We start from the raw sequence: 22835 nt of genomic DNA, 5'->3' as shown, positions 1-22835 counted from the left end.
CAACAATTCAGAGTACTTGTATTAGAACAACCTGATGGAAACAGAAGAGCAAAGCATCATATTGTTGTGACTCTTACTACATTGTGGACTGTCATTTGTTTTTAATTTTATCTATTTTGAACTGTGTTTTTTATGGTTTCAAAACTTCATATATGTAATTTAAAACTTCCACCACAAGATGGCAATGGGCAATGATTATAAAAGGATAACCTATGAGGGAGATTTTTGTCTGATGAAGTTCACCTTACTTGTAGTGGCCAAAAGCGCTTACAAATGTATCTTGCACTTTCCTTGGAGTCTGTTTTTTTTTTGTTTGTTTTTTTACACTGTGAGAGCGAGAATTTTAGGGAGAAAAACAAAATCACTTAAGTATTGCAGCTACTATCAGGCCATTTTGTGGTGGAACAAATGATAAAATATTTCCTACTAACTAGAGAAATGTGATACCTTTAGTAATACATAAAAATATCAATGTACGATTAAAGTATTTTGTTAATATCTTACAATAGTGATCCTTTAATGAAGAAAATGGGTAAGGAATGCAATGTCAGATAATTTACTCTGCAGTTTGTCAAGCAGTAGCACGGACTTACTGGAATAGTAATGTAATGCTGCTCTTTTATGGAACAACAGCACAAAATAACTGCTTTCGACAGCATTTTTATTGTATTTACTCTCTTACTTATGAAGTCAAGTATACAATGTTTTTTGGTTATTTACCAGTCTACACTTTTATATCCATTGTTCTCAGAGGAACTTGGTTACTGGCCAAATTATTGCTACTAATAAACATTTATTAAGTCAATTTGTAAAACTCTGCATTAAAAGGGTAGTTTGTAGTAATACACTAATAGTTTCCATTCTAAGAATCAACAATCGTATTTAAAGATTATTTTTGTGGTAAATACAATTGTCATTCATTACACTACAAAATCATAAGCTGAAAGAACAAGGCCAATTACTCAGTCTTTACAGCATTCAGAGCAGTTGTGTACGAAGTCCATCATGAAAAAATAGAATTTCTTGTTTATGCCTCTTTGCCAGTTATTACAAAACAAAATTAAGCTTTGTAAACATTTTTTTCCTACACTAGAACAGTGTATACAGTCTGTACAGCATGCTCTCAATGTTGTAGTGTTATCTCCACATAATTTAAAATGGTGAAAACAATGCAAAGAAAGTAAAAATCTCCAGAAATCTGAAGGGATTTTTTCCAGCCAAACCAGAAATCTCAAATAGAAATATTACAGTTTATTTCAAGCTTAAAACACAGGCCATTTTGATATCCTTAGCTTAATTTGTTGCTTCACACAGAAGTATTCATTGCATGCTTAGTGGTTTGTTTCATTTGCAGTCAAGTAATTCATAAGTTCACTGACTTTATTAACTCTGGACTGACAGTCCTGAAGGCTTACATTCATTCTAGCAATGTCAGAAGTCTGGGTTATCAATGTGCCATTTATCCTTCCCAGGTAATCAAATAAACTGGATGTTTGTTTCTCTAATTCGTCTTTCATGTCCTCCAAATCTCCACTTACTACACCCAGTGTGTTGCACATGCTCTCAACTTGATTCACCCTGCTATCAAACTGGGACACTTCTCTCTCTATGTCATCTGTAAAATGCTTGCAGTTACTAACTTCAGACATCAGTCTGTTTTTTAGCCTCAGCAGCTGACCCCTGAGATCCTGAAGTTGGAAACTGCTGTGCATAAGGCGTGTCTTCTGGGTATTAACAGTGTCATGGATTGCATACACCTCATCGGCTACTTTGTGTGCATGCTGCTCCAGGGATGAATTTACATGCAAAACTGCTGAACTATATTTGTTTACAGAGTCTTTAAGGCCTTTAACAGATTTATTAACAGAATTAAGATTTATTTTTAATAAAGTGATTTCACCTTGAATGAGTTCTTCATCTTTCTTCTCTATTAGTTTTTGGAGTTCATATACAGAGGAGTTAACTTTTTTTACAAGATCAACATAATAGTCTAGCTTAGCTATAAGGTCTTGGTTCTTATCTTGAGAGCTCTCAATTTCTGTTTTTATGGTTTCTACATCTTCGAAAAATGAACTACAACTTGTGCTACACATGCCTTCTAGCATATTTAACTTGGTTTCCAATGTAGCCAGACTTTGATTATGTTCCTTCCTTACAACATGTATTGCTGTTTCAAGAAATGGAGCTTGATTACCATCCAGTGTGACTGGTAGAGAAGCATTGTTCATTCCGTCTACTACAGTCCAAAACCGATCTTCAAAGTTCTTGAATTTATCATTAAAATGTGCTTTGAAGCCATCAACTTCAGAATTGAACAGCAGTCTTATATCACCTTCCACATTGTGACAACAGTCACCAGCGTCTCTTTCTGTCATATTCATTCTGCTCTCAATCTCTTCAAATCTACTATCAAAAATACTTTCAATAGTAGAGGTAGAAGATTGTGATATGATACTTTCAAGTCTGGTTTGCAGTGTGTTCTGATAATCAGATAGTCCAATGAGATTGTTTTCCAGATTAGTAAGTTTATCTGTGAAGTAGTTAACAGTACTACAGCAACTTTCCACAACAGTAAGTCCTTGTACTTGAGTTTCTAAGTGAACAATGTCTTTTTTCATGTCAGATTCTTTCCCATCTATTGACATTTGTAATTGCTGAATTGTATTGCTGTTCTGCACACAATGCTCTGTGATTTCTTTTATCTTATCATCAAAAGATGACTTCACATCAAAAAGTTTCTTATCAAAGCCATCAAGTAATTCTGCTCGAAATGCATCAAATTTTTTGCGAACATATTCATCAAGAAGGTCAAAAGAAGTCAAAGGTGATGGCCTAGCAGATTCCAAAAGGTGTTTGATTTTACTGTCATGGTCAAGGACCATATCACGAACTTCACCCAACAAACCACTCCTTGAATTGATCTCTTCTGTCACCTGACTTACTTTTCCCATTAGGTCTTCAACTCTTGGATATGTTGCTTCAGCTTTGTCTACAATATCTAGTGTTGCATCAGGAATAACACCAAATTCAATTCTTGTATCTGGGTTCATAAAAGGATGCACTACTGTCTGCACTCTTTCTGGAGCATTGAGGTGGACATTTATTCTGTTTACTGCAGTCTGTAAGGTCTCAAAGGATGTTGACAGGTGCTGTATCTTTTCTTCCAAATATTGTATCCTCTCTCCAACTACGGATGGTATCATATTATCTGTCAACAATGAAGAAAAATTAGTATGACAGAAAAGTAATAGCATTTCAGCATTTAAAATCAGCAGCATGAAAAACAGCTGTAAAGTATTTCTCAAACAGTCAGTAAAAAAAGAATAAATATTACTGGATGAAGAAGTCATTATGAATCCTGAAAATGTAATTACCAATTTGACAAAACTGCAGTAAATTTCATGAAATGCATACATTTTAATATTTTTTCTTTTTGTATTTGCTCTTTCTACTTCTGTATGAGGATTATTACTATTAAACAGTGGTTTATTCTGCATATATATGCATACTCACGCACACACACACACACACACACACACACACACACACACACACACACACACACACACACGTTTTTTATATATATATATATATATATATATATATATATATATAAAATATGAGAGATAAAGACATACACATTGATAACACATTTTATCTCTCTCTCTCTCTCTCTCTATATATATATATATATATATGTATCTGAGTATCTCTCATTTTTTCACATCCTCAAATGTTCAAACAATGCAAATGCTGGCAAAATAGTTTAACGTTTCACTGTTTGAATTTTGCCCGTATTTGCCAGTGTCAGATCAAGGGTCATAGGTTTATAGGTGTTTACTAGGCTAACAACTTCAAGGGCCTTTTTAAGACTGGCCATGAATCCCAAATCTCTGACAAGTTCTGATACCCTTGATAAGTGTAAGCAGGGGCTTGGGAGATGAAACATTTTCAAGTAAGGGCCTGTGAGAAGAACCATTTACAAGCTACCTGTGTCCATTAGAGACATAGGTGTTAAACCAGGGATGGATTTCCTGTTCCCATCAAATTATGAATTGGGTTAGGGAGGAACTCTGCTTCACATGGATGAGGAGCCTGTTCCGTAGATGGGGTAGTCTCTGGGATACATACGTCTCTCTCTCTCTCTCCAGCAGGTCATGTTTATATCACAGGTACGGTTTAAGTCTTTAGAAAGATTAGTTGTGTAAGAACTTACCATAATGATAGATGCCCACTTCTATGTTGCAGTATTCTTTACATGGGGGAGTTGCCTGCCAAGACAACCCAATGTTGGCCAGTAAATCAAAGTCTTTTACTACTGTAGGATGTGATGTGAAGACTTAGGCTACTATTAGATGTAGGCCATAAAAGAGATGCACGTGCACACCATCCTCAGAAATGAAGCCCCAGGCAGAGAGACAGTCCAAGGGAAAGAGGATCAATGCATCCAAGAACACAAGGAAGTGGTGGAGGAGGATGGGACAGAATACTGCAACAAAGAAGAGAAGGACATTTATTATTATGGTAAATTCTTACAGAACTAATCTATGCCCTTCTATTCATCTGTTGCAGTATTCTTTACAGGAGGGAGAATACAAAAGTTCATGCAGAAAGAGAGGTGGAGATGACAGATGAATTTTCTGAAAGCCCATGAAGAATGGCCCTGGCAAACCCTGCCCTGGACCTGGAGATAGAATCCAATTTATAATGTTTTGTGAAGGTGTGGACAGATGTCCAAGTAGCTGCCCCTAGGATGGAGTTAGTGTCCGGCCCTTTGAGGAATGTCCTCAAGGAAGACACTGCCCTTGTACACTGTGCCAGAAAAGGCTTTGCCATGGTGGGCATAGCAGAATGAAATGGATTTGGAGATCCAGTTAGAGAAGGTCTGTTTGAACACAGGCAATCCCAGAGCCCTGGGGTGGAATGACACAAACAGCTGGTCTGATTTTCTGAAAGGTTTGGTCTTGTGCAGATAAAACCTGAGTTGTCTGTGTACATCAAGAGTATGTAAGGATCCTCTCATTATTGGTCTGGGAGAAGGGAAAAAGATAGGTAGGTGAATGGCCTGGTTTATGGATAATTCATTAACTACCTTTGGAATGAAGGAAGGGTTAATGGGAAGGGAAGTCCTGTCCTTCTGGAAGGACAAGAAAGGAGGATAAGCCATAATGGCGTCTAATTCTGATACTCGCCTGGCAGAGGTAACAGCCATCAGGTGAACAGTTTTCCAGGTACAGTGTTTCAGTGAGCTAGAGGAGGCTGGCTCAAGAGGCACCTGAGTCAGTTTCTCTAGCACAAAGTTAAGGTCCCAGGGTGGAGCGATAGGTCTCCTGGGAGGACTAATGTGGAGGATGCCTTTAACGAATTGTTTGGCCTCAAATCTGGAAGCTAGAGGAGGGGAAAGTGTCAGACAGGCAGACATAGCTGACAAATGTGCTTCTATGGAGGAATAAGCTAAACCTGCATTAAGCAATTCACACAGATATGACAGAACCATATGGGGATCCACTGTAAGTGGGTCCAAATTGCTAGAAAGATACCAAAGGGAAAGCCTCTTCCATTTGGGACTTAAGATTTTCTGGTATTTTGTTTCCTGGCCTCCCTGCAGGACTTAAAGCACATCTTCAGAATAAAGGTGTTGCAAAGGAATCAGGGCTCTATCACCCACAGGGCCAGTTGAAGAGTTTCCAGTTGTGGGCGGATGAGTGATCCCTTGTTCTGTGTGAGTAAGTCTACTCTGTGAGGTAACTTGTGATGATTGCCCTTGAATAAATGTAGAAGAAGGGGAAAACAGTGCTATCTTGGCCAACGGGGAGTCACCAACAAGATTTTTGGCTTGTACAGCTGAATTTTCAGCAGGACTTTCAGAATGAGTGGTAGGGGAGTATATGCATACAGAACTTTCCCCTTCCAAGAGTTTGATAGGGTGCCCACTTTCAGTGCTTGAGGATGTGGTTCACGTTCACTGGCACAACATTTTGGAAGTTGTTTGTTCAGAGAGGAGACAAACAAGTCTATTTGTGGAATACCTCAGTGGTGGACAATGTTCAGGAACACATCCCTGTGAAGCATCCATTCATGGGCCTGTGCTCTGGATCTGCTCAGTGTGCCTGACACAGAATTCTAGTTGGAAGGAATGTATACCACCTGGAGAGATATTTCTAGTAGACGGCTAGTTCCCAAGCCTGTAAGGATAGTCTGCAAATGAGTTAGGATCTTGTCTTTCCCTGCTTGTTTATATATCACAGAACTGTCATGTTGTCTGTGTAGATATGCGGCCTTCCTGGCCTCAGTAGGGGTTGGAAGGACTGTAGGGCGAAATCAGTGCCTTCATCTCCCTTACATTTATATGGTCTTTCTTCTGTGAAGATGTCCATTGACCTTGAACTATGTGAATGTCTAGAGCTGCTTCCTAACCTGTATCTGATGCATCTGTGTACAGGTCTTGCACTGGGTGCAGAGGGTGGATGGGAAGTCTTGGATTTATGGACAGTTGTCTTTTATTAACCACTGGAGCTCCTTCTTGAGGCAGGATATAAGTAGGATTTGAAATTCCAGTGGGTAGGAATGCTGAGACCACACTGATTTCAGAAACTACTGGAATTTCCTCATAGGTAGCCTTGCCAGGGGAAGCATAGTGATGGGAGAAGACATCAATCCCAAGATTCGTAGAAACTGTCTTGCAGACAGAAAATTGAGGGACAGGACCTCTGCCATAAACAAACTGTACAACAGAATGAAGAAACTGTTGCAAAAGAGAGTAAAATCCCATGAGTGGAGGAGCTCCCTGGTCAGCTTCAGTAAGAAGCTGAGATCCCTTATAAGATCCTCCAAAGCTAGCTACGAAAACAAAATCGCCACCAATTTCAAGGACAACCATAAAGCATTCTATAGCTATGTCAAGAATCTCAATGGCAACACCCAGATCTGCTCTGAGTTACAGCACAAAGGCAAGAAAATTACAGAACCAACTTATATTGCCAACATCCTGGCAGATAGGGTCAGTGCTAAGTTTACCCCCTCTTACCCCCCTAAAGGGCCCATATCTATACAGGAAGAATGCAGAGTCCCTGTAATCACAACTACGCAGGTAAAAGCTGCACTCTCTAAAGCCAAAAACACAGCATCAATGGGGCTGGACAACATCCCAGGCTGTGTTTTACGCGAACTTCAGAACGAACTGGCTCCCCACTTAAGCACCATGTACAATAATAGCCTCACATCAGGCTTTGTGCCCACTGAATGGTGCACAACAGCAGTTATCCCACTCCACAAAGGGGGAGCCACCACTGATCCCGGGAACTATCGACCTATTAGCCTGACGAGCCTGGTCTGCAACGATATGGAACGTATCATCATGGAACTCATAAACAAAGACATTGGTAATCTCCAAACTCTGGATCCCACCCAGTTCAGGTTTGTGAAAGGCAGATCCTGCCTCCTGAACCTTATCAACTTCTTTGAAGCAGTCACCAAAGCCATAGATGAGGGTAAGGTGGTTCCCACAGCCTATCTTGACCCTCCAAGGCTTTCAACACCATCCCCCATTCTAGAATTATAGCTAAACTCACTAAACTAGGTATAAATCCCTATGTCACAAGATGAGTTGCCAACTGGCTCATTGACAGCACCCACACTGTAAAAGTTGCAGACTCCAAATCTGACCTCAAAGCAGTGACAAGTGGAGTACCACAGGGTTCCGTCCTGAGACCTCTCCTTAGGTTCATAGGTTCATAGGTTCATACTAGGCTATCTGCCCTAGGGCATTTATAAGCCTAGCCAGAGTGTGTTTGGCTTTCGCCACCCATTTTAAATTAATTTTGCTATGCCTTTTTTCGAGGTTAGTATACTGTGCCTCTGTCTAACAGTGACACAGAAGTGATACTTGGGGTAAACCTACGATCTCCCATCCACTCATCAAGATTCCTCTTGAAGAGAGTCAGTGAGGGACTCTGCCTAACCTGGACTGGGATTTTATTCCAGAGTGAAGGGAGCCTCTGGGTTATGAATCTGTCCCTCCAGCATGTTCTATTTATTTCAGTGCTGAGGTTCAAGTCTCTCGAGTGCGTAGCTCGATGGGATTTGGATTTTCTGAGGTGCAGCATGTCCATTAATTCCGGGTTGGACATGGCTTTATACGTCAGGCACAGATCGCCTCTGAGCAGGTGGTATGCCACTTAGTAGAGCTGGAGTTTCTTTAACCGGGCAGACCGGGCAGCATATGGCATCTGTTTGAGCCCTATGATCCTCTTGGTGAGGTACTTTTGGGGTCTTTCCAGTTGCTGCAGGTGTCTGGTAAGGTACATCCCAAAAGGGGCATTGTACTCAATTATGGGCCTGGTGAGGGATGAGTAAAGAGGCACGATGACCTCCCCTGATCTAGATGTGAATCCCTTCATGATTAGGTGGGCTATATAAAATATTTTTCTAACCACTTTGGCCACGTGGTTGTCAAATGAGAGATTGCTATCAACTTGGGTCCCCAGGTCCCTAATTACTTCTTCTGTACTTAATGAATTACCACCTATGTGGTAATTTGTGGGCACTTTGTTTTTGCCAAAGGGGATGACTATACACTTTTTGGCATTTAGCTTGAGGCCATGGCTCTGGCACCAGTTGTCTGTTTCTATGAGGCCCTTTTGGAGGATGCTTGTGTCGGCTAGAGAGTCGATTATGGCACCCAGTTTGCAGTCATCTGCGAACTTAGTCAGCCACAGTCCTTCTGTGTTGGCCTGTATCTCCGAGAAATATATAATGAACAAGAGAGGTCCCGGGACTGAGCTTTGGGGGATGCCACTTGTAACTGGTTTGGAGTCTGACATGGCTCCAGCAATTTTAACCATGTGGGTTCTGTCGTTGAGCCAGTTTGCAACCCATCTAGTGACATAGGGGTTTATATTTAAGCTGGTGAGCCTATCTATAATGCCCGAGTGGGGTATTGTATCGAAGGGTTTTGCGAGGTCCAGGTAGGCTGTGTGGACCACCTTCCCCTCGTCAATGGCCTTGGTGACTGTTTCAAAGAAATCAACCAGGTTTAAGAGGCAAGATCTGCCCTTTACAAAGCCGAACTGGGTAGGATCCAGTATCTGTAGGTCCCCAATATCTTTATTTATGAGGTCCATGATGATCCTTTCCATAGCTTTGCAGACCAAGCTAGTCAGGCTTATGGGGCGATAGTTTCCAGGATCCGTTGAGACACCACCTTTGTGGAGAGGGACCACTGTTGCTGTACGCCACTCTTTGGGTACATATCCTGTAGTAAGGCTGAGATTGAACAGTAGTTTTATGTTTGGGTTTAGCTCTTCTTGGAGTTCATGTAGGGCGCAGCCCGGGACACCGTCTGGTACCATTGATGCTGTGTTTTTTGCTTTGGAGAGGGCAGCTCTTACCTGAGCATCTGAGATGTCAGGAGGGCAGCACTCTGCTGGGATAAATATTTGCCTTTTTGTTGGGGGGGGGGGGGTTGCGCTGAACCTGTCAGCTAGGATGTTGGCAATGTCTGTGGGTTCGGTGTATTTTTTGTCATTTTTGACTAATTCTGAGCATATCTGGGAATTCCCACCCAGGTTCCTAACATAACTAAAGAAAGCCTTGTGATTATCCTTAGTGTCCTGTGCAATTTTTCTCTCGAAGCTGGCCTTAGACAATTTTATGAGTGCCCATAGTTTTTTGCTAATACTGATCAGAGATGCCTTCCCTTTTCGGGATTTTGCTCTATCATGTAGTAGCTTCCTCCTTCTATTGTATAGTTTGTTTATGGCTGGGGTCCACCAGACAGGACGTCTGCCTTTGGAGGATCGGGTCTTGGTTTTATTTGGGATTGCATGATCCATGCATTCCTGAAAGTGGTCATAGAATGCATTTATAAAGGATTCTGCGGTCTGGGCCATATTTTTCACAGACCCGGGGGCTTTGAAGGATTCCACCTCGGTTTTGAGGAGTGTGAAATTTGCTTTAGAGAAGTTTTTCACTGTGGTTTTCAGGGCAGGGGGTGGAGTCAGGATGTGAATATCCAGTGAGATTAGTTTATGGTCTGATCTTACCAGTGAGGGATACACTTCTGGTCTGGAGCATAGAGTCCCCATGTTGGTGATGATCAGGTCCAGTATGTTTTCCCCTCTTGTGGGAGTGGTAACAAGTTGTTCTATAGCATTTGAGTTTATAAATTCTAGGAACCTTTGGGCTAGGGTGTTGGAGCTAGAGTAATGCTCCCAGTCTATGTTTGGGTAGTTGAAGTTGCACAGTATAATGGTGTTTGGAGAGACCTTCATATTTTCCAGTGTTCTCAGGAAGGCCGAGTGGGGTTCCTGGGTTTGGGAGGGTGGTCTGTAGCAGGCTATAAACTGGAAGGCAGTTTTACCCACTGTTAGTTGCACATGGATAGTCTGTGATACTTCGTGCTGCGCCACCAACCTGGAGGTGTGGGTATCCTTGACGAATATTGATACTCCCCCTCCTTTTGTAGTACGGTCCAAGTTTTGGGGCCGAAAAGCATGGTATGAGGTATAACCTGGTAGTGCTGGGGTGCTCTCGGGAGCCTTGAACCAGGTTTCTGTTACTGCACAGATATCTATGTTCTCCATGCTAAGGAGAGTTTCGAGTGAATGCATCTTGAGGTTTAGACTTCTGGCATTGAGAAGCATTACTCTTAGTTTCTTATCCCTTGTGATACCTATGGAGGTGGGTTTGTCTTTTGAGCCTTGCCTAAAAAAGGCACTATGGGGGTAGCAAGAGCCTTTACCAATATCCAAATGCCCAGGGGTGACAGGTGCAAGCCGTCCCTAGCGAAGCATCGTGGCTTGTCGAGCATTTCATCCCAGGCTGACAGGCATTGGATCCCCTTTGAATGACACCAATACTTAAGCCAATTGTTGAAATTGATCATCTTGTCTTCATATTGTGGCATCATTCTTGGTGAGGGTAAGATGCTACTCAAGGTCAGGGTCATAGCGGCCTGGGCTACATGCTCAGAGAGCTCCTCTATGTCTCTTTTCATGTAGTCCAGGGAGGTACGTCTCAGGCCATTCACACTAGCATGGACAATGACTGAGTCATATTTGTACTTGCCTTGGAGTGACCTGAGTACTTGTGTTATGTGGCGGATCCTAGCGCCCGACAGGCAGCTCACCATGACCTTTTCCTTGTTCAGCCTGGTGAGCGGGACGTCAGTGTGCCTGACGATAGAGTCACCTATTACAAGTGTATCAGGTGTGTTGTTTAGCCTTAAGGGCTGTGACTGTTCGACACACTGGCTTTGTGAGCTATGTGTTGCATGAGTTTTGTTTTGGGGTAGCAGTTGCTTGGGTGTCTGCTTTGGAGGTCTCTGCTGCTTAGGCAGATTTTTATTTAAAGCCTCCGAGTATGTTTTTGTGTGTTTATGTGTTTGGTTTGCTGTCGTGGTAGGTCTATGTGAGATTGGAATTGTAGTGAGTGTGGTTTCCTTCTCCTCCTGACTGGTTTCGCCACTACTGCATTGAGAGAGCTTAGCCTCCATTATGGCTATATGGTTGCATCTCTCACATGTGTTGGAATTTGTTGGGAGGAGGAGAGGGTAGTCTGTGTACATGAGGCAGTTGTAACATTGCCTCAAGATTCCGAGATTCACCAGCTGGACCGGAGAGGAGATTGACAACTGACCTTTGGACATGCTAGCATAGTATTGAGAATTTCTTTATAATTAAAAAAAAAGGGCCAAAGGGGAACGAGGTACTCAAGGGGAGTTTGTGAGGGTGTAGTGCTTTTAATATTTTAGTGCTGACATATAATTGCTTTAGTGAGCAGTGCCAGGTAACTTAAATGCAATGTGTTTCAGGTAACTTAAATGCAAAAATGACAAACAGTAACTTTCTTTCAAGTGAAACAAGGAAATAAGTACAGTAAGCAATGCAGATATCACTAGGGATCCACAGAAGTGCTGAAAAGCCGCATTTTAGGTGGAATTAGCATTTCAGGGAAATAACAAGCAAACAAACAAGCAGCATACAAATAAAGCTAGATTCAGCAGGCCTGGATCTAGTCTATGCTACAGCAAACAAGGTGTACCAATTTCAGTAAGAAGCAGTTCAAATATGCAGGCACTATAAGCCTTTAACCAGAAATTCCCAGCTCAGAAGGGCAGAGTCCAGCCTCTCCTCCCACAAGAGTGCAGACCACAAACCCTTTTAATGTAAAATAACTGGCCTGAAGCTCAAGTGCTTAAACCAGAATTAATACACTTTTAGAATAACAGACACTGAGCCCTCAATCAGCAGTTCCCAACTTAGAAGGATATAAGCTACCTGTTCTGCCACTACAGTGCAGACCACAAACCTTCTTAATGTAAAACAACTGGCGTGAAGCCCAAGTGCTTGAACCAGAATTAATACACTTTTAGAATAACAGACTCTGAGCCCTCAATCAGCAGTTCCCAACTTAGAAGGATGTAAGCTACCTGTCCTGCCACCACAGTGCAGGCCACAAACCTTCCTAATGTAAAACAACTGGTCGGAAGCCCAAGTGCTTAATCCAAAAGACTTAGAATGATAGCTACACTTTATCAAGTTACTACCAAGCAGTAATAAATACAATTGAATACTTTAAAGAATGCCTGGATTAGTGCTCAGATTATACAAACAAAGTTAGATTCAGCAGGCCTGGATCTAGTCTATGCTACAGTAAACAAGGTGTACCAATTTCAGTAAGAAGCAGTTTAGATATGCAGGCACTATAAACCTTTAATCCAGAAATTCCCAGCTAGAAGGGCAGTGTCCAGCTTTTCCTCCCACAAGAGTGCAGACCTTGAACCCTTTTAATGTAAAATAACTGGCCTGAAGCCCAAGTGCTTAAAACAGAATTAATACACTTTTAGAATAACAGACACTGAGCCCTCAATCAGCAGTTCCCGACTTAGAAGGATGTAAGCTACTTGTCCTGCCACCACAGTGCAGACTACACACCTTCCTAATGTAAAACAACTGGTCTGAAGCCCATATGCTTAAACTAAAAGGCTCAGAATGAGTTACACCAAGCAGTAATAAATACAATTGAGTACTTTTAAGATGACGTAAAAGCAAAATAAAGTAGGAAGAAACACAAATACAGTAAAAGCAGTTTTTTGTTTTTTTTTTTTTTTTTTTGGGTGAGCAAATGAGATGGGCCCAGGAGTTACAGGACAGAAACAAGTGCAAATGCAGGCCTTCAAATCAGAAAGTTGAGAGAGATGGAAGACCGCCCAAATGGCCAATAATGACAAATTCTGGGCCAGAACCACTACTTATGTGGTAGACAGGTTACCTAGTGCTTACCACTCCCACTGATAAGCTAGAAGGCTTCCCTCCAACACAGAAAGGCTTGGGGGCTCAGAAGCTTACAAATAGTCCTGGATACAGCAAATCTGTATCTGGAACACTAATTACAGGAAAGGTAGGAAACAGGCTTACAATTTTTTTTTTTTCAGAAAAGTAGCAAAAACAGTAGTAAAAACAACTCACATGCAGTGCAAGCTGGCACACTTGAGTATGTAGCAATATTAGTCCACACACAGTTTGAAAAAATGTAATTAAATTAAAAAGGACTAAAAGCAAGTGCAGAAAGGGTTTATTAGGTAGAATGCGGTAAAGAGATGGGACTGGGGGAGTGTCCTAGATCAAATCTACAGTGGGGCGGGCACTGCAAAAGCCACCAAATTTAAATTACTACCAGAACGGGGGGGGGGGGGGGGAGTTTCAACAGAGATGTGAGGAATCAGAGTGCAAATTATAAAACCCAAAAAATATATACTGATCTCTGTATATTTGCAGAACACTAAGACAACAGATATCTAAGCAACAATTTAGCTCTATAATACAGAATAATGCAGTAAAATATACTCAGCTTTATATATCTGCAGAAAGTCTTGTAAGGCTGTTCCACTTTAAATGCAGACTGCTGCTATTAACAGTTCCTGTTTGGTATCTACTTCTCTGAAGTACAGGCTAACACAGAAGGTCTCTGGCTAATGAAGTTCACAGATGACTGCAAACTAGGAGCCATAGTCAAGTCCCCAAATGATGTGGACATCCTACAGAAGGGCCTCACTGAGACAGATGCCTAGTGTCAGAACCATGGCCTCAAGCTCAATGCCAAAAAGTGCACTGTCACCCCCTTTGGTAAAAACGCTGTACCCATGAACTACCACATAGGCAGCAATCTATTTAACACCGAATGTGTGATAAGAGACCTTGGGACCCAGGTGGACAGTAGTCTATCCTTTGATAGTCACATCACCACAGTAGTCAGGAAGTCCTTCTACGTGGCACACCTCATCATAAAAGGGTTCTCATCCAGGAAAAAAGAGGTCATTGTTCCCCTCTACTTGACACTCATTAGACCCATTTTAGAGTATAATGCCCCTTTTGGAATGTACCTCACAAGACATCTGCAGCACCTGGAAAGGCCACAGAAGTACCTCACAAAGAGGATTACTGGCCTCAAACAAATGCCCTACATTGACAACCTCAAAAAACTCCAGCTTTAGTCCATAGCATATCACCTACTCTGAGGTGATCTCTGCCTAACATATAAAGCTATGTCAAACCCAGAGCTGTTGGACATGCTACACCTAAAGAAATCCCAATACCACCGAGCTACATGCTCTAGGGACCTAAACCTTGTCACCACAATAAACAGGATATGCTGGAGGGATAGATTCCTGTCCCAGAGACTTCCCATACTCTGGAATAGGCTACCTATCTATGTTAAGCAAAGTTCTTCATTAGCACTCTTCAAGAAAAATCTTGATGAGTGGATGGGAAATAGGAAATACACCCCAGGGATCACTTCTGTGTCTCTGCTCGACAGTGACACAGGAAAATAACTTTCTTGGGTGGCGTAAGCCAGGGAACCTTGTTTGCTAGGCTTATGTAGGCCCTTGGGCTGATAGCCTAGTACCTGCCTATGAACCTATGAAAGAAGGAGAGAAATCTCCTGAGCCTTCAGAGGGGGGAGGGGGGGTCACCATCATTTTGTTAGTTTGAAATCTGTACCTCAGAAAGACATGGTCTTGGGATGGTGTGAGTGTGGATTTTTTGAAGCTGATAGTGAAAAACAGGCTTTGCAAAATGACTATGGGTGAGCAGAGGCTTTTGTTCAGTTCCTTTGGGGATTTGGCTTGAAATAGAAGGTCATCTAGGTAGGGAAAATTTGTATACCTTGGAGTCTGCAGAAGGTGACTACAGGTGCTAGGCAATTTGTGAGAACTCTTGGGAGTAATGGAAACTCCAAAAGGCAAGGCAGAGAGTTAACAATGCCAGGATCCCACAGAAATGCATAGGAATTTCCTGTATTTGGGATGAATGGGAATATGGAGATAAGTATCGTTGATGTCTATGGATGCTAGGAAGTTCTGAGGGAGGATAAGTGGGAAGAGGGTTTGGAGAGTCAGCATTTTGAAGGAGGGTACTTTCAGAAAGTTGTTGAGATAGCAGAGGTCTAGGATGGGTCTTTAAGGTCCTTCTTTCCTGGGAACCAGAAACAAGCAGGAATAGAATCATTTTCCTTTCTGAGCTGGGGGCACTGTTTGGACTGTGCCCTGTTCTAAAAGGTTTTGCACAACTGTAGGGAAAAGAGGTTCTTGTTCTTTTGAGGTTGAGAGATACCCCTGAAGGGAGATACTGTATGCGAAGTCATGAAGTATCCATTTTTTCTGATGTTGAGGACCCAAGAATCTTGGGTGATGGATTCCCAGGTTGGGAGGGAAGGGTAAGGTGCAGGGAGAGGGGAGGGGTGCCAAGATTGCCTGAAGAGTCAGGTGGAAGAGTCCATCCTATCAGGAAAGGGCTGTTTAGCCAACTGGGAGTGGAGGAGGAAGTGGAAAACTGATGTGTTTTCCTAGATCTCTTAGGGGGTTTTGATTGGGGGACCCAGGATTGCATGTGAACCAAAACCGGCTTCCCAGGGTAGTTCCTGTGGACCTTTTGCACAGGAGAGACCAAGATATGTTTATGGTCTTTCAGCTCCTTGCTGTTTTCTTGCAGGTATTTGAACTGTTGAACAGAGGGTTTGCCAAATAAAACCATGTTGTCCAGGGGGCCATTTATAAGCTTTGCCTTTATGTCCTCAAGGAGGGGCTGAAGCTTAACCAGGCAAACCATCTAAGAGCAGAGGAAAAAGCTGCAGCTTGTGAAGTTGCCTCTACTGCATCATAGCTGCATTTGATCGAATGTCTGGCTATCTGAGAAGATGCAGCAATAAAAGAGGATGCCAAGGCTTTGTCCTCAGAGTCTGGTATCTCTGTCACTATCTTGGAGAGTTGTGACATGAGCTCCATATTGTACTTGGTCATGCGGGTCTGGCAGTTCAGGGCTCTGAAGGCTAAATTAGCTGAAATACAGATTTTCTTACCCAGCCTCTCCAAATGTCTACTATCCTTATCTGACAGGAGGAGGGAAGTAGAGGGAAGAGACCTGGAAGCCATTTCAGAGGTTACTGATATCACAGAGGGGTCTGCCACAGGGGCCTTGAAAATGAAATTGCAATCCTGGGGTACTTTGTAGTACCTATCTCGCTTTCTAGAAGCTGGAGGTTGTGAATCAGGGTGTGTAGAAGTGGAGGCAAAAGCATCCAGAAAGGCTGAAATAACAGGAGGAATGGCAGGAGGACTAGGGGTCTGTACTTGAAAAATGTCATAATAATGTTTTTAGATCTCAGACATTTGTGAGCTGTCCCATTTAAAATGATATCTCATTTTTGAAATAGTCTCACCAAAGGACATCTCTTCCATTGGGGTTTCTGTCCCATTTGAATCTTTCTCAGGTGAAGCATAGTCTGAGGGGGAAGGGATATGGGATGAGTAGGCCAAGGAATCATTATCCTCATTAGATGAGTAATCTTCCTCTGAAGCGGCTTGTGCCCTGGTCCATTTTTGAGAGGAAGAGAGCCAGAGAAGATGGGAAACAGGCTAACCAGAGGGAGGCATCAGAGCCATGAAGGCCTTGAAGAGGTGTTGAGTAAAATTCTGCCACTCCTTCTGAGAAGCCCGAGGGGGAGAGAGGAATGTTTCGTTTTTTTTTTTCTTTTTCTTTGCTGGAGTATCCATTCAGTGCAAAGAAGGGGGGCCGGATGTAGGCTTTCACATGACCAGATATGATTCTACATCCTCTCTCACTTCAGTTTGGGTTATTCCTCTGGAGCCTTCAGACACAAAGAGCAGAGTTTCCCCCTGGACATCAGGAGTTGATGGCTGTGGGGCTTCTCTGGACATGCCTATGTTCAGTTCCAAGGCAGCTTGTAAAGCGGGCTTGACATGTGGCTCTGGATCTTCAATGCAGAGTGTCTCCAAGCTCTCATGTGCTTCAGCAGAGACATCCATTGGGAGAGGTGCAGCTTCTGCTTTGCGCCTAACGTTTTGGCCTTCCTCTTAGTAGGCTCAGTCATCAAGTCTGAGGAACTTTCCATTGCACTTTTAGCAAAGAGCTTAAGCTGTTGATTTTCAAGGTAGATACCAAGGGATGAAAGATGACTATGGAGGGTCTTGGGCACAAACGATTGACAAATTGAACAGTTTTCATGGTCGTGGTGGGGCCCGAGACAGAAAAGGCACTGGGAATAACTATCCTTGTGTGGAATTTGTCTTCCACAGTTGCACCTCCCTTTTCTGAATGACTTTAACTTCAACCAAAACAAAGCAATAGCAAAAGACAAAAGGATTCCCCAACAAGGCACTTATCTTTATAGAAGAACATGAACCCAGCAGCAGAGTGATGTCCGGGACTGGTGATCCAACTGGCGGCAAAGAAATTCTGAGGATGGTGCATACGTATGTCTCTTTTATGGCCGACGTCTGACAGCAGCCTACATCAGACGTACTGAGCATCCTACAGTAGTAAAAGACTTTTGATATACTGGCTAATGTCATGTCACCTTGGCAGGCAACTGTCTCTTGTAAAGAATACTGCAAAAGATGAATAGAAGAACATCAGGTAATTCTGCTGCTGTTTGTTTTGCATATATGTAGGAGGTCCATCATAGTGACATCTGACAACGCCTTGCATGCCAGGCATTCATCTCCCCTCAACAGAGAGTAGGAGACTAAATATAGGGATAGGGCCTTGAGGCAGTCTGAATATAACATGTGACTTACACCCTGTATTCTTTTAGTGAGGAACCTTTGTGGACATTGCAATTGTTAGACATGCCTGATTAGGTACATACCAAAGGGATTCTTGTACTTAGTGATATTTCTGATGAATGCCAAATGCAGTGGAACAATGACTTCCTTGGACCTAGATGCCATACCTTTGTTTATAAGTTGCACAACATAGAATGATTTCCTCACTACTGTAAACATGTGATGGTCAAGGGCTAGATTACTGTCTATGTATGTCCCCAAGCTCCTGACTAATGGGTCAACTCTTAGGGGCTGTGTTGTCAATATGATAGTTACCAAGGGAGAATGACTTCCTGAGGATACTGTCATGCATTTCTTGGCATTTAGTTTTAGTCCATGGCTCTGACAGCAGTTGTTTGTCTGTGTTAGCCCTTCAAGGAGAACATTTGTGTTGGTGTGGGATTTAATGACAGCTCCTAATTTGTAATCATCTGCAAATTTAGTCAGCCAGAGGTGATTGACATTGGTCTTGACTTCAGAGAAGTAAATACTAAAAATGAGTGGTCCCAGGACCGATCCCCTGAGGGACTCATCTTGTGACTGGCCTCTTTGTAAAGTTGCCAAACAGAAGGAGGTATCAGTGCCAAAATACAACTAAATACTGCAACAACAGCACTGAAGGAGGCAAAACAGTCACCAGGCATCCAACCATTGAATAAAAACTGTTTATTGAATAAAATAGAATAAAACGCTAAACGCTTAATGAATCACCGCGTTTTTCATCTCTCAATTCAGACTTCATCTTCTTTGTAAAGGTGGACTCCCCAGTTCCAACTTCCTGGGTCCTATCTGCTGAACCAGTTGGCTATCCACCAGGTGACATAATGGTTTGTACCTAACCTCTTGAGTTTGTCAACAATGTCCAACTGGGGTATTGTGTCAAATACTCTGGCCAGGTCAAGGTGCAGCAGTCGTGTGATTTCAGAATTGTTGTATAAAAGTTACAGGGATGTAGTGTGCATATGGAAGGGCTTGTCCCCTGGAAAGAAAACATTTTTTTTTTGCCTGTCTTTTTCATTTTCAAATCTTTGTGAATCAATGTGTTTTTACATTGTCTATGTGCTTGAACTTTCGATAGTTTGAGTGATTAGTATAGTTCATTAGCACCAATTTCATGGCTGGAGAAAGGAAGTGTCAAAATATACGACTTGCCTTAAATAATATACATGACACGTCTAGTGTTGACAAAACAGGACACAGTCAAACACATCACCTCCCGTGATGACAAAACAGGACACAATAAATGACATCATCTCCCTACTGTGTGTTTGTGTGGAGAGAGCGGGGTGGGTGTGTATATATGCGTGCTTGTGTTATGCTGCCATACAATTGTAACAACATGTTTTTGTCTAAAGGAAAGTCGGTAGCAGTTTTGGTCAATTCCCTTTCAATGACAGCTTTGTGAGTGCTGTATGGACCATGCCCATTATATTTGGAAAGGAATGAAGCCCTATGGCAATTGAGAACGAATGCCACTCAATGGCCAGGTGTAAATGATTCTATTTCAATCATCTGTTTTTTGAAATTGAAAGCCCTAGATAGGTAGATTTTATTGATTTATATATGTTGAATGTTACAATCTGTGAATAAGTATTAGGTACTATAGTTTTAATAGTACACATTTGGTTTATGGCGAGTATATATATATATATATATATATATATATATATATATATATATATATATAAAATGTGTGTGTGTGTGTGTGTGTGTGTGTGTGTGTGTATTTACACTCATTTATTTATCCCACATTTGTACTATAAACATTTTTAGTACAGGTAGATGCAAATGGTTTTTGAAAGCTTTTATATGAGCATTTTACCATATTGTATTAGTGCTTTTATATGTGTTTTTATAATTTATAATGTTTAAATGTTTTTATAATTTATTTCTATCATACAGACACACATATTAATTTTACAACACATTATTATTGTCCACAATATTATCTGAATACACTCGGTTGCATTTTTACATTATATTTTTACATTACATTTTTTCATATCCTGACCCTGACTTTACGTATATAGGTTCATAGGTTCATACTAGGCTATCTGCCCTAGGGCATTTATAAGCCTAGCCAGAATGTGTTTGGCTTTCACCACCCATTTTAAATTTATTTTGCTATGCCCTTTTTCGAGGTTAGTATACTGTGCCTCTGTCTAACAGTGACACAGAAATGATACCCGGGGTAAACCTACGATCTCCCATCCACTCATCAAGATTCCTCTTGAAGAGAGTCAATGAGGGACTCTGCCTAACCTGGACTGGGATTTTACTCCAGAGTGAAGGGAACCTCTGGGTTATGAATCTGTCCCTCCAGCATGTCCTATTTATTTCAGTGCTGAGGTTCAAGTCTCTCACGCGCGTAGCTCGATGGGATTTGGATTTTCTGAGGTGCAGCATGTCCATTAATTCTGGGTTGGACATGGCTTTATATGTCAGGCACAGATCACCTCTGAACAGGCGGTATGCCACTGAGTAGAGCTGGAGTTTCTTTAACCGGGCAGCATATGGCATCTGTTTGAGCCCTTTGATCCTCTTGGTGAGGTACTTTTTGGGGTCTTTCCAGTTGCTGCAGGTGTCTGGTAAGGTACATATATTTATATATATTTATATTTATATATGTATACACATGTATATTTTAGCCAACAGGGTGCTGGCGGAAATTGGGCTACTGTTGGCCGAAGGAGAAGAGGAGGGCGAAGGCATGCCTGAAGGCAGGAAGAGAGGAGGATTGTTAGGAGTGTAACAGTGAGGGTAGGAACTTTGAATGTTGGCAGTATGACTGGTATAGGAAGAGAGCTAACTGATATGATGGAGAGAAGGAAGGTTGATATATTGTGCATGCAAGAGACCAGATGGAAGGGAAGTAAGGCCAGGTGTTTAGGAAACGGGTTCAAATTGTTCTATCATGGTGTGGATGGCAGAAGAAATGGGGAAGGGGTTATACTAAAGGAACAATATGCCAAGAGTGTTTTAGACATGAAGAGAGTGTCTGACAGAGTGATGTTTATGAAGCTCGAAATTGATGGTGTAATGATGAATGTTGTTAGTGCATATGCTCCACAAGTTGGGTGTGCGATGGATGAGAAAGAGAAATTTTGGAGTGAGTTGGATGAAGTTGTGGTGAGTGGACCCAAGTGTGAGAGACTAGTGATTGGAGTGGACTTTAATGGACATGTTGGTGAAGTGAACAGAGGGGATGAGGAATTGATGGGTAGGTATGGTGTTAAGGAGAGGAATGCAGAAGGTCAGATGGTGGATTTTGTGAAAAGGATGGACCTGGCTGTGGTGAATACGTATTTTAAGAAGAGGGAGGAGCATAGGGTGACATACAAGAGTGGAGGAAGATGCACACAGGTGGATTATATCCTATGTAGGAGGGCCAGTCTGAAGGAGATTGGAGACTGTAAAGCGATGGCAGGGGAAAGTGTAGTTAAGCAGCATAGAATGGTGGTCTGTAGGATGACGCTAGTGATCAAGAAGAGGAGGAGGAGGAGTATGAAAGCAGTGGCAAGGATTAAATGGTGGAAGTTAAAAACGAGTGATTGTGAAGTGGATTTTAGGGAAGAGTTAAGACAGGCACTGGGAGGCAGTGGAGAGTTACCGAATAGCTGGGTAACTACAGCAGAACTATTAAGGGAGACTGCTAGAAAGGTGCTTGGTGTGACATCTGGACAGAGGAAGGAGGACAAGGAGACCTAGTGGTGGAATGAGGAAGTACAGGAGAGTATAGAGAGGAAGAGGCTGGCGAAGAAGAAGTGGGATTGTCAAAGAGATGAAGAAAGTAGACATGTATATAAGGAGATGAGGCACATGGCAAAGAGAGAGGTGGTGAAAGCTAAGGATAAGGCGTATGGAGAGTTGTATGAGAGATTGGACACTAAAGAGGGAGAAAAGGACCTGAACCAATTGGCTAGACAGAGGGACAGAGCTGGGAAAGATGTGCAGCAAGTAAGGGTGACAAAGGATAGTGAGGGAAAGGTACTCACAAAAGAGGGGAGTGTGTTGAGTAGATGGAAAGAGTATTTTGAGAGGCTGATGAATGACGAGAATGGGAGAGAGAGAAGGTTGGATGATGTGGGGATAGTGAATCAGGAAGTGAAACAGATTAGCAAGGAGGAAGTAAGGACAGCTATGAAGAGGATGAAGAATGGGAAGGCTGTTGGCCCAGATGACATACCAATGGAAGCATGGAGGTGCTTAGGAGAAATGGCAGTGGGATTTTTAACTAGATTGTTTAATGAAATTTTGGAAAGTCAGAGGATGCCTGAGGAGTGGAGAAAAAGTGTTTTGGTACCTATCTTTAAGAATAAGGGTGATGTGCAGAGCTGCAGTAACTACAGAGGGATAAAATTGATCAGTCACAGCTTGAAGTTATGGGAAAGAGTAGTAGAAGCTAGGTTAAGAAGGGAGGGGATGATTAGTGATCAGCAGTATGGTTTCATGCCAGGAAAGAGCACTACAGATGCAATGTTTGCTCTGAGAGTGTTATTGGAGAAATACAGAGAAGGTCAGAAGGAGTTGCATTGTGTCTTTGTAGACTTGGAGAAAGCATATGACAGGGTGCCTAGAGAAGAGTTGTGGTATTGTATGAGGAAGTCGGGAGTGGCAGAGAAGTATGTAAGAGTGGTACAGGATATGCACAAGAGTAGTGTGACAGTGATGAGGACTGCAGTGGGAGTGACAGATCCGTTTAAGGTGGAGG

General features: G+C 42.2%; 1 protein-coding gene across 1 annotated transcript in view; it reads right to left on the bottom strand.

The window, feature by feature from the left end:
- Positions 1-228: 228 nt before the first annotated feature.
- EMILIN3 (elastin microfibril interfacer 3) overlaps positions 229-22835 on the bottom strand; it is an 834354-nt gene continuing 811747 nt past the window's right edge. Inside the window, exon 4 of the mRNA XM_044089858.1 lies at positions 229-3208. Within this exon, the coding sequence (XP_043945793.1) occupies positions 1332-3208 (1877 nt within the window). The 3' untranslated portion in view covers positions 229-1331. The remainder of the gene's footprint in view (positions 3209-22835) is intronic.

The sequence above is a fragment of the Protopterus annectens genome, chromosome 12.part0, assembly GCF_019279795.1.
Source record: "Protopterus annectens isolate FY-2018-M chromosome 12.part0, PAN1.0, whole genome shotgun sequence".
Lineage (NCBI taxonomy): Eukaryota > Metazoa > Chordata > Ceratodontiformes > Protopteridae > Protopterus > Protopterus annectens.
Note: the sequence above shows the minus strand (reverse complement) of the source record. Positions and strands in the feature narration are given on the sequence as shown.